This window comes from Lepidochelys olivacea, assembly GCF_965140295.1.
Source record: "Lepidochelys olivacea isolate rLepOli2 genome assembly, chromosome: 3".
NCBI classification, from domain to species: Eukaryota; Metazoa; Chordata; order Testudines; family Cheloniidae; genus Lepidochelys; species Lepidochelys olivacea.
The window spans coordinates 99,367,207-99,380,280 of NC_140413.1; the positions used below are offsets into that span (position 1 = coordinate 99,367,207).

At 39.4% G+C, this 13,074-nt stretch overlaps 1 protein-coding gene across 1 annotated transcript in view; it reads left to right on the plus strand.

Annotated features, from left to right (window-relative positions):
- The window catches only part of LAMA2 (laminin subunit alpha 2), a 458,477-nt gene that overhangs the window by 205,392 nt on the left and 240,011 nt on the right, over positions 1-13,074 (plus strand). The window contains exons 11-12 of the mRNA XM_084624485.1: positions 297-437; positions 1,918-2,091. Coding sequence (XP_084480611.1) covers positions 297-437; positions 1,918-2,091 — 315 coding nt within the window. The remainder of the gene's footprint in view (positions 1-296; positions 438-1,917; positions 2,092-13,074) is intronic.

Below are 13,074 nucleotides of genomic sequence, written 5' to 3' on the forward strand. Positions count from 1 at the left end.
CATCCATGTTTTAGAGGAGATTTACTAGATTATTGTGAAAAAATAATATGTTCATGGAAAAGATATAAAGTTAAATGGCCAAATTCTACCTTCAGTTACACCCATTCAATCCCTTTAACTTCAGTGGGGTTGCACTGGCTTAATTGTTTGGAGATTTTGGCTCTTATATAGAAAAATTAGGGGTAGTTTCCTATAAATGTCTTCCTTTTGCATTGTTGTATCAAACAAAAAGCAAGCAAAAAGCCTCTAATTTTAATATGTGATAGATGAAGTAATATTCTAATGTGTATTTCCAGGAAAATGTTGAAGGAGAAAACTGTGATCATTGCAAACCAAGTTTCTTCAACCTGCAGCAAAATAATCCAAGAGGCTGTGAGGAGTGTTTTTGTTCAGGGAAAACAGACGTCTGTATAGACTCTCACTGGACCTACAGCAGTGTAAGAAAAATAATAGTAAACATCATTGCAAAAATATGTCATTGGGTATGCTGTCATTTAAAACATATCTTGTACAACAGATGTTATCCTGAGATCTGCAGGCACATTATATACCATGTAAGTCTTTTCAGATATCCAAAAGGAAAGGATTTTTCACACACAAGAACTGATCTTTCTTTGTTTTCATTGTGAAAATTTCTGAAATCAACATTGTGACTGATATAGAAAGTAACTCTGAAATGTCTGTCAGAGGTGAAGCTGTGTGTGTGAAACAGTCATGGAATATGCAGATGATAAAGTATGAACATGAGGGTAATTCTGAGGTGTCCATAGGGGTGCCTCTTCTCTGGGTGTGTAATAAATATCCATATAGACACATATGGGTTAATTAAGAATTTACACTTACAAATACAAAATTTATGTAAGAAATAATATCCTTCATAGCGGCTTGTAAACAGTGAGGGTCTTACACCTATGGTGAATTTCTTCTGTCCAATATGTATATAGCATTGAAGCTAAAGGTGGGATGACCCTTCCAATGGTCTTACCTGCAAAAGCACATTGTAGAAAATATTAATTTTTTTGTACAAGCATGCCCTATACTTTCAATAAGGTCTCAAAACCTGGACACCAGTTTCTCTATAAAGGGGCTATAATATAAGTCCATAAATCTAGCTTAGGAAAATCTGTTTAGGTTAAATAGCTACTGTTTTGGCTGTTAGGTATATGGGAACTCTGGGAGTAAAGTGTGCCTGGTGTACTCATTTATATACCAGTATCCAGAAAGCTTTTCCAGCTCACAGCTGAGCCATTTCATAGTTCTGCTGCTATCTAGGCATCTGGAAAACAACCAAAAGCCTTCAGCGTGCTTGTATGTATATTAAGCTTTTCTGTACTGGTTAGTTTCCTGATAGAGGATTTCAGAGATTCAGGGTCTGAGATTTTTGATCTTTGCTAGCTGGTGCAGTAGAAGCGACCTTTGAACTTCTAAGATATAGGTCTTTAGAACAATAAACTACATTGTCTATGTCTGAATAATATCTGTTCAGATTTGTTGAACTCTCAATTCAGGTTTCTGTACCATCTGGGACTTATATCACTTACAGAGTATTTGTGTTGTGTGACCTACGGTGTGAGCATGAATGGCTCTTATCCAAATATTATTGGGATTGAGCCGGAATTCCCTCCCCATTCTCTGTTAAGCCACTGGGAACAAATATTTACCTATCCCCTAACTTTTTGGCAGCCTAAGTGGCTGTTCAGGACACAAAAATCCAAGAGCTGGTATGCATACAGTAGATTAATTTTCCTATGAATATTCTCATGTCACTGAATATGATTCTTCACTGAGATTAATCAAGATCTTAAGCCAAATGAAGCTGCAGAAAAGACAAAAAAAACAAAACAGAGAGGCTGGTGGGTGCTGGGACTTTGATATCTTGACTCTCCCTCCAACAGGTATTTTATTCTGTCATTATAGGTAGGAGACATGAGTGGCTGGTATCTGACTGATGTACCTGGTCTCCTTCAAGTTACACCTCAGCAGGACAGTTTTGGTGGACCTCAGCGGCTTAGCATCAGTAATGTGGCTGCCAGAAGAGCGCTGCCGCTGATTTATTACTGGAGTGCACCCAGTCCTTATTTGGGCAACAAAGTAAGTGCAAATGGTCCTTGCCCGTATGCTAATTTAATTTATTGCTAGGGAAAGATATAAGCAATTTTTTTTTAGTTCCTGTTGGAGAGAAGATTAAGTTGGAAAGATGTTTGACCAGCAAAATTGCTTGCTGAAAAGAACTGAATTAGGCATGCGGAGAATCCTTACGGGGCACAAAGCATCAGGGGAAAGCAGAATAAACTAAGTACTTCAATTCTGAGACCTCTTGAGGCCTCTGCTGTCAGGTCTTAGAGAAGCTCAGATAATTTGCAGTGTTATTTCTTGAACGAATTGGCTGGCATATGAATATGTGTTTCAGGTTGTCCTCTTCTCTTTCCATCTTGTCCTTGGATATGAAAGGCTGTTCCCTATCCTGCTTTTCACAGATGAAAAGTGTATATCAGCTGATGTGAGTTAGGTTACAAAGCTTTAATGCTTGGCATAAACTTGTGTTGGGAACTTTGTGCCAGTTTCACTGCTCATCTTTATTCAGATCCACTCACCTGCTCCCCACCCCTCACACACAAACACAAAGATATATAAACATATTAGTATCTGCCCTCTGAAGGTTACTGCATTACATTACTTTTAAAATCTTTGAAGATCTCCCTGGCTGCCTTAGTGGTCAGAGTATCAGGCTTACTATCCACAGACTCTGTTATCACAGGTGGTGTGCTCTTAAAATGAATTTTCTGTCAGGCTTTGGAATTGGGGACTATGTTCAGAACTTAAGCTTTTTTCTGATTATGGTGAAGTATATGAAACTATGGTGTGCTTTAGCACATTTTCCATTCTAGTCTCTTCAGGCTTGTCCGCCTAGTTTTTTCCTGTTGGCTGGAAATCAACATGACAGAAGGTAAGTGAGCATGTGAAGATTAAACAGCATCATTTCCAAAGAATGTGGGCATCCTGTTCATGGCTATAAGATGCTTAAAGATAGATAGCCAAGCCCATTCAGCTGGCGTAAGGGAAGTTTTTTATAGCTTCCATACAGTGAACTTTTCCTGTGCTCCGGTAGAAACTTTGCACAGACAAACTTCTTTCTTTTCCATTTGGTGAACAAAATAATGGGAAGAGTGTGTGCAAATTGTCTGAACCTGGAAGACATTTTTTCAGTGTAATTTGAAGGTCCTTTGTGGTTTACTGTCAGACATTTCTGTATGAATGAAACAATTTGCCTTAATAACTGAACCATATAAATTTTTGATACTACAATAATACTGAAAGCACTCACAAATTACCACAGTACATCTTAACTGTCATGTTACATCATGTAAATTATAGTCATGATGACATGCTTAGCTTGGATGATTTAGTGTATTGCTATGGAAATGGAGTATTGCAGGTTCTTATTTGTAAACTCAATAAAACACTCTCTAAATAGCTGAAACTGGATTAAACCAGCCCTTCTCGACTATGACTGCTAGCTGTGTTACAAGTATAATAATTGCTGTTTTATGGTAGGTGTGCTTACCTAAGAATGTCTGCCTTAAAAGTACGCAGAGAAAGCTTTTAAGAAGTTTTATATCGAGACATTTTTTAGTGTAATCCATAACTCTGGAGTCCAGTGCCCTTTCTTTCTATCTCTGCCCATTTCACTAGAATGTTGTCTCTAAAAATAAATTTGAGTAAAACATGGGGACAACTGTCCCTCTATATTGAGAGACCCCAGTTTTCAAACATAGCCCAAAACCTTTGTTTGAAAGGTTTCTTTTAACATAAGGCTGGCATGTGATGCATATGTCTCCACAATGTTGATTGCCATATATATTCTATCTGCATGTTTTCGATCCACCTACAAGTGCTGCTTTCACATGACACAAGTGTTGTAAAATGGGATGACACTGAGTTTGTAACCCTGAGCTTTGCTTAAGAATGAATGACACTGGAGTTAAATGAGGTTGTTCTGTGGCAAATTCTGGTTTCTCTAAAAAGGTTGCGCTACAAAGTGAGTAACAGGAGGCTGTAGGTAATGTTTTTAGGACTGGTTTCAGAGCAGCAGCCGTGTTAGCCTGTATTCGCAAAAAGAAGAGGAGTACTTGTGGCACCTTAGCGACTAACAAATTTATTTGAGCATAAGCTTTCGTGAACTACAGCTCACTTCATCAGATGCATGCCGTGGAAAATACAGTGCGGAGATTTATATACACAGAGAACATGAAACAATGGGTGTTACCATACAGACTGTAACAAGAGTGATCAGGTAAGGTGAGCTATTACCAGCAGGAGAGATAGTAATAGCTCACCTTACATGATCACTCTGGTTACAGTGTGTATGGTAACACCCATTGTTCCATGTTCTGTATGTATATAAATCTCCGCACTGTATTTTCCACGGCATGCATCTGATGAAGTGAGCTGTAGCTCACGAAAGCTTATGCTCAAAATAAATTTGTTAATCTCTAAGGTGCCACAAGTACTCCTGCTCTTAGGACGCTTGTTTATGTGAAAGCGACTGTATGACTATGGGACAAGAAAGCAAGAAAATGAATGTAACATCTCAATTGTTGTTGTTGTTTTTTAGAAAAACAAGAACAACAACAAAGTACTACTGTACTACTAGCAACATGTCAGAAGTTAGGTGAAATTTTACGAAATTAAAAATATAAAATACATGCAGCTCTTGTGTTATCTCAAATGCAGATTTTAATTTTTTTTTAAACAAAGGTTAGTTTTCAGATGCTTGTTTTAGCCTATATTGGTTTAAAATGAAAATTTGAAGGCGTGGTGTGTTCATCAGATGGAGGGCTGTTATTTGGATAATTCTGGAGCAATATAATTTTGTAAACTTCTGAATTATTTTATTAGGAAGAAATTTTTTGCTGGGCTACTATTAAGATTTAACAGGGATCATGTAATAGCTTTTCCATCTATTTTATGGCTGCCAATTTAATTCTGGCCTGAGGCAGTCATAAGTACTTGGTAACACAATACTCTGTAAGGGTATGTCTACACTGCAGTTAAAAACCTGGGGCTGGCCTGTGCCCGCGGACTCTCACTTGTGGGGCTTGGGCTAAGGGGCTGTTTAACTGTGGAATGTAGACATTCCGGCTGGGGCTTCAGCCTGAGCTTTAGGACTCTCCCACCACACAGGGTCCTAGAGTCTTGGCTCCAGCCCAAGCCCCAACATCTATACTGCAATTAAACAGCCCCTTGTCCCAAGCCCCATGAGCCTGAGTCAGCTGGCATGGGCCAGCCCCAGGTTTTTAACTGCAGTGTAGCCATACCCTTAGAGATTCTGCAGAGTGAAGAAGAAGCTTTTGTTCTATTAAACAGAATATTTGAAAGCCCCTGTTTGGTAAAACGGCCTTTTTAACAATCGCTTCCACTAGGAATTTATTTTTGATGATCTTTAAAAGAAAAGGGAATATGTTAATATAATGTCAGCATTCTGTCTTAAAGCTCCAAGAGCCAAACATTTGAATTAAGGCTAAAATTTCATCCATAACTCTTTCCACTGTGCATAGGTATTATCCTTCTGTGTAGGCCCCAAAAGAAGGGCTGCTTTAATGTCCCATACGATCTGTATCAGCAGGGCAGCACAAGGTGAGTGAAGGGCATATTTTTAGCCTTAATTAGTTTTATTCCTCAGTAGTTTTAATCTTTAGGGCGAATCTTTAGAATGTTTGCACCTAAAGGTGTTCCTGAAAAAATAATGTGCAGCTTACGCCAAGGAACTTGCCCACACAAACGGACAATTGCACATGGACAAATACCCATTTACATGGGCAACGATCTGATTGTTTGCACGTGTGTTGCCATGTATAAAATAACATCACCATAAAAATGCTATAACTTTAAGACCCTGTGCTGCTTGGTATTATTATGCAGCAATGGGAGTTTAGGCTTTGAAAAGAACTGCAGGTACAGCTTCGTGAGTGCTGTAAATTAGTACATCACCATGATTTCAGGAAAAACAAAAATAACATAAGTGTCTTACTGCTCTGTGTATAACAGGACTTTGTGCTCTCTTTATTTCCTTCCATTTGTGTTCATTTTTGGTGCAGTTCTCGTCCAAGAGACAGAATCATGCAAAAGAAATTACAGAATACAGATCGCACAGAAAAAAAACCATAAAGTAGCGTAAATAATACAATGATGGCCTGAAGCAGAAATGCCAAGATCAATTGTCCTAAATTATTAATGCATCCAGACCGTCAAAACTCCATCTAGTATTCACATGGTTTAGCTTTAGATAGCAAAAATTGGAGACTGTTTCTAGATCATCAGACACGATAGCTGCAATTTGATACCAAAATATGAAAACATTTTGGCTTGTTTTCACTGCAAGCCTGGGAAAGGAAAGCATTCTCTGCTTAATACTTCCTGATGGTTGAGATGACAGACAAAGTGCTATTGTAAAAAGAACAGGAGTACTTGTGGCACCTTAGAGACTAACAAATTTATTAGAGCATAAGTTTTTGTGAGCTACAGCTCACTTCATCGGATGCATACATGAACTGAGCTGTAGCTCACGAAAGCTTATGCTCTAATAAATTTGTTAGTCTATAAGGTGCCACAAGTGCTCCTTTTCTTTTTACGGATACAGACTAACACAGCTGCTACTCTGAAAAGTGCTATTGTAAGCTAATTTTTGGATAACCTTTTCTTTCGAGAGCTGCTGGCACTTCTTGGAAAATCTTAAATGTTAACAAATAACATTGATAGCACTACTGTATGTCATAACTGACCTAGTGAATTTTGCTCAATTATTTATAACTCTAGCTGCACTGAGATATAGATAGATAGATACACACACAAACAACACCCTTTTAAGTTTGTTTGTTTGTTTATTTATTTATTTATTTTGAGCTAATCAATTCTGATGGATAAAATGTCATATATTTAATTAAATGGAAGTAAAATCAAATGGGTGTGCAGTAAGGTGGATAAAATTGAATTGTTATGTTTCAAATCACATATTTTACTTTTTTTTAAAATTTAGATTTGTTTAAAATTAAAATTTGAATTTACAGCTGTGCCCCAAGAACCTCTTAACGCCAGCTGGCGCAAAGGGGTGCAGAGGGGTTACAGGGAATTCCCAAGTCTGGTATATACATAGAATCATAGAAATGTAACACTGGAAGAGACCTCGATAGGTCATCTAGACCAGTCCCCTCCACTGAGGCCAGATGAAGTGTTATCTAGACCATCCCTGCCAGATGTTTGTCTAACCTATTCTTAAAAATCTCCAATAATGGAGATTCCACAATCTCCATAGGTAATTTGTTGCAACTTTTTACTATGCTTATACTTAGGAAGTTTTTCCTAATGTCTAGCCTAAATCTCCCTTGCTGCAATTTAAGTTTATTACTTCTTGCCTTGTCCTCAGTGGTTAGGGAAAAAACAATCACCCTTGTCTTTGTAAAACCCTTTTACATCCTTGAAGACTGTTATCATGTCCCCCCCTCAGCCTTCTCTTGTCTAGACTAAACAAACAGTATTTTCAGTCTTTCTTCATAGGTCATGTTTTCTAGACTTAATTTTTGTTATTCTGTTCTGAACTTTCTCCAATTTGTCCACAACTTTCCCCAGCTGTAGTGCCCAGAGCTGCACACAGTACTCCAGTACATTCTAGTTCCCCAAAGAATGTCATATGAAGTCTCAAAAGCTGGTGTCAAATTGGTCATCAGCATCACTGTGTAAGGAAATACATATAGATGCTGAAAATTATATTCTTAAGATCTCGGTCTAGGGACTGGTTGCCAGCAAAGGTGAAAAACAAATTTCTGTCAGACAAGAAATATTTATCTATTTGGTTGTTTACATGTCAATGAAATATTGTATGGTTCACCCAAAAATCAAGGAACCCAACCTCACATAGGACTAATAGTAAATAATAATGGTGTGATTCTTCCAGAAGTTATCCAAGCATTCACCTAGCATTTAGCATCTTCAATATTCCTGGAAGAAAATATGATAGGCTTTTGAGATCTCAGCACTGAAAACTGGAGTTTTCTGATTGACTGAAAAATGGCAATTCCTTTCCTGGACTAATAAACAACTTTCTGTGTGAAATGTTAAGAAACAAATGCCAGTCAGAGCTGATAGAAAAGCAACAGACCAACAGGGAACTTGAAAAAACAATGAGGAGTCCTTGTGGCACCTTAGAGATTAACACATTTATTTGGGCATAAGCTTTTCTGGGCTAAAACCCACTTCATCAGATGCATGGAGTGAAAAATACAGTAAGCAGTATATATACTACAGCGCATGAAAAGATGGGAGTTGCCTTACTAAGTGGGGGGTCAGTGCTAACGAGGCCAGTTCAATTAAGGTGGAAGTGGCCTATTCTCAACAGTTGACAAGAAATCGTGAATATCAGAGGGAAAATTACTTTTGTAGTGCTAACGAGGCCAGTGCAATCAAGGTGGACGTTGCCTATTCCCAACAGTTGACAAGAAGGTGTGAATATCAGCAGAGGGAAAATTATTTTTTGTAGTGATCTATCTACTCCCAGTTTTTATTCAGGCCTAATTTGGTCGTGTCCAGTTTTCAAATTAATTCCAGTTCTGCAGTTTCTCGTTGAAGTCTGTTTTTGAAGCTTCTTGTTGAAGAATTGCCACTTTTAAGTCTGTTATTGAGTGTCCAGGGAGATTGAAGTGCTCTCCTACTGGTTTTTGAATGTTACAATTTTTGATGTCTTATTTGTGTCCATTTATTCTTTTGTGTAGAGACTGTCTAGTTTGGCTAATGCAAATGGCAGAGGGGCATTGCTGGCATATATCACACTGGTAGATGTGCAGGTGAACGTGCCCCTGATGGCATGGCTGATGTGATTAGGTCCTATGATGGTGTCCCCTGAATAGATAAGTGGACACAGTTGGCAACAGGCTTTGTTGCAAGGATAGGTTCCTGGGTTAGTGGTTCTGTTGTGTGGTGTGTGGTTGCGGGTGAGTATTTGCTTCAAGTTGGGGGGCTGTCTGTAAGCAAGGACTGGCCTGCCTCCCAAGGTCTGGGAGAGTGAGGGATCGTCCTTCATGATGGGTTGTAGATCCTTGATGTTGCGCTGGAGAGGTTTTAGTTGGGGGCTGAAGGTGATGGCTAGTGGCGTTCTCTTCTTATCTTTGTTGGGACTGTCCTGTAGTAGGTGACTTCTGGCTCTGTCAATCTGTTTCTTCACTTCACCAGGTGGGTATTGTAGTTGTGAGAATGCTTGATAGAGATCCTGTAGGTGTTTGTCTCTGTCTGAGGGATTGGAGCAAATGCGGTTGTATCGTAGAGCTTGGCTGTAGACAATGGATTGTGTGGTGTGGTCTGGATGAAAGCTGGAGGTTTATAAGTAACTATAGTGGTCAGTAGGTTTCCAGTATAGGGTAGTGTTTATATGACCATCACTTATTTGCACTGTAGTTTCCAGGAAGTGGATCTCTTGTGTGGACTGGTCCAGGCTGAGGTTGATGGTGGGGTGGAAATTGTTGAAATCATGGTGCAATTCCTCAAGGGCTTCTTTTCCATGGGTCCAGATGATGAAGATGTTGTCAGTGTAGCGCAAGTAGAGTAGGGGCTCTAGGGAACGAGAGCTGAGGAAGCGTTGTTCTAAGTCAACCATAAAAATGTTGGCATACTGTGGGGCCATGCGGGTACCCATAGCAGTGCTGATGACTTGAAGGTATACATTGTCCCCAAATCTGAAATAGTTGTGGGTGAGGACAAAGTCACAAAGTTCATCCACCAGTTTTGCCGTGATATTATCAGGGATACTGTTCCTGACATCTTGTATTCCGTCTTTGTGTGGAATGTTGGTGTAGAGGGCTTCTATATCCATAGTGGCCAGGATGGTGTTTTCAGGAAGATCACCGATGGACTGTAGTTTCCTCAGGAAGTCAGTGGTGTCTCGAAGGTAGCTGGGAGTGCTGGTAGCGTAGGGACTGTGGAGAGAGTCCACATAGCCAGACAGTCCTGCTGTCAGGGTGCCAATGCCTGACATGATGGGGCGTCCAGGATTCCCAGGTTTATGGATCATGGGTAGCAGATAGAATACTCTTGGTCGGGGCTCTACGGGTGTCTGTGTAGATTTGTTTCTGTGCTTCTTCAGGGAGTTTCTTGAGCAGATGGTGCAGTTTCTTTTGGTGACCCACAGTGGGATCATAGGGTAATGCCTGTAGAATGTGGTGTCAGAGAGTTGCTAGCAGCCTCTCACTCAGATTCTGACCTATTCATGATGACTACAGCACCTCCTTTGTCAGCCTTTTTGATTATGTCAGAGTTGTTTCTGAGGCTGTGGATGGGGTTGTGTTCTGCACGGCTGAGATTATGGGGCAAGTGATGCTGCTTTTCCACAATTTCAGCCCATGCACGTCAGCGGAAGCACTCTATGTATAAATCCAGTCTGTTGTTTCGACCTTCAGGAGGAGTCCATGCAGAATCCTTCTTTTTGTAGCATTGGTAGGAAGGTTTCTGTGGGATAGTGTGCTGTTTGGTGGTGTGTTGGAAATATTCCTTGAGTTGGAGATGGTGAAAGTAGGATTCTAGGTCACCACAGAACTGTATCATGTTCATGGAGGTGGTGGGGCAGAAGGAGAGGCCCCGAGATAGGACAGACTCTTCAGCCGGACTAAGAGTATAGCTGGATAGATTAACAATATTGTTGGGTGAATTAAGAGTACCATTGTTGTGGCCCCTTGTTGCATGTAGGAGTTTAGATAGCTTAGTGTCCTTTTTCCTCTGTAGAGAAGCAAAGGGTGTGTTGTAAATGTCTAGTTTTTGTAAAATCCAGCCACGAGGAAGTTTGTGTGGAAGGTTGGTTTTTTATGAGAGTCTCCAGTTTTAAGAGCGCATTCTTGATCTTTTCCTGTTTGCTGTATAGAATGTTGATCAGGTGGTTCCGCAGTTTCTTTGAGAGTGTGTGGCACAACCTGTCACCATCGTCTGTGTGGTATGTTGATTGTAATGGATTTTTTACGTTCACTCCTTTTGGTATGATGTCCATCTGTTTGTTTGCATTTGGAAAGGAAAATGTCATCTGTCTGTATCTGCACGAGTTTTTTCATGAAGTTGATAGTGTGTATTTCAATTGTTTTCTTTTACAATTTTAAAAGTAAAAACAACAAAAATTTCTAATAACATGAATTACTTATGCTTTGATCTGATCATCTAACATCTGACTAGAATATTGTGTCTTTTAAAAGCCCCAGGCCCTCGTCTCCTCTACTCTATCATTACCTGCTGCAAAAGATTTCTGAATGAGTCCATACTGCTTGGTTAAACCCTGGAATGCAAGCTGAGCTGCATTCCCTTAGGTTCTCATTAGCTTTGACTACCATATTTTGATCCTCAACAGGATGGTAAGGTGGGGACAAAGATTTTGTTTTTCAGAGAGATAATTCAACTAATGAGAGCAAATTTCTTTAGAAAGGAAACCTCAGTGGAGATTTTAAATATGCAATAAGTCTCTTGACTTTTTTTAAAGTTCTGTTTATTTCCATGGGCCCAAGAGATGAAAGAGTTAAAACCAGACATTCAGCAGATTGAAATGGGAGTAATATGATAGAACCCCAATTTGAAATGTGATGAATTATTAAACAAGCAGTTTGTTGGGTGATTGAATATTACCTGCAAAGTACTGCTCATCTCCGAATCCTTGAGGCACATCCAAAGCTAACGGAATTGAGCCAATTAGACTGACTGTCTCTTCAATGAGTTGTGACCTATCAATGGTAATAGCTTATTATGATGATAAATGAACCCATCTCTCAAACTGAAGCCTGAGTACACAGTTCAGCAGTTTCCTTGAAACATGGGGCCATTACCTCTCAACTTCAGATCGACAGGAGCGACAGCAATGAGAACAGATAGCATGCATGAATAGACACAGATGATTGTTTTACCCAAATGAATATATTTACAGTTATTTTTGGTGAAACTGTTTTTTTTTTTAATATGGACCTGTCTGAGCATTCCCTGTTTTCACTGGAAATATATATAGCATTTCTCACAACATATGAAGAACACCACTCTCCATCTCCTGAGATGGCTGGATGAATTTCTGATTGGTATCTACATGCCTTTTCAATCAGCAGGGTTTCAGAGGCATTGCTATATGGCAGAATATCTTTTCTGACTGAAAAGTTTGCTTTATTTGTTTAGTCCTATTAGCCCTTATACTTATTGTGCCAGAAGTAGTCCACTTTGGGGGGAAAAAGAAGAAGGAGCAGCAGGAGAGTTGTAACATCAATAAACTTTTGTTTTTTCATTAATTTATTCTTACCATAAAGAAGTTTTTTGAAACTTTCAAGTGAAATATCATGAAGCATTTGAGAGTTTTCTGGAAGAATTTTATTTATTTATTTATTTAGTTGTAAAGAAGGGACATTTATGTAAGAACAGAGTGTGTTTACAATAGTTTACTTTCTGCATTAATTTGCTCATGTTTTGCGTAAGAATTCAGTTTTATTAAAACGGTGGTGCCAGAGGCACACAGAGTACGTTCATAAGAACATAAGAAGAAAAGGAGTACTTGTGGCACCTTAGAGACTAACCAATTTATTTGAGCATGAGCTTTCGTGAGCTACAGCTCGCTTCATCGGATGCTGTAGCTCACGAAAGCTTATGCTCAAATAAATTGGTTAGTCTCTAAGGTGCCACAAGTACTCCTTTTCTTTTTGCGAATACAGATTGACACGGCTGTTACTCTGAAAGAACATAAGAGTGGCCATACTGGGTCAGACCAATAGTCCATCTAGCCCAGTATCCTGTCTTCCGACAGTGGCCACTGCCAGATGCTTCAGAGAGAATGAACAGAACAGGGCAATTATCAAGTCATCCATCCCCTGTCATCTAGTGTCAGGAAAGATGACTGATCGGCAGCCACCAAACTGCACTTCTTTTATCCACCAGATAGTTACTTTGACCTGGAGTGACCACCTTCTTGAATGAAAGTGTAGTTCAGTCTCCAGAGCGAGTCTGTCAATTGTGTATATAGGGTGTGACAGTCTTTAATTATATTATCACATGCTACTCTCAAATAATACAATTCATATA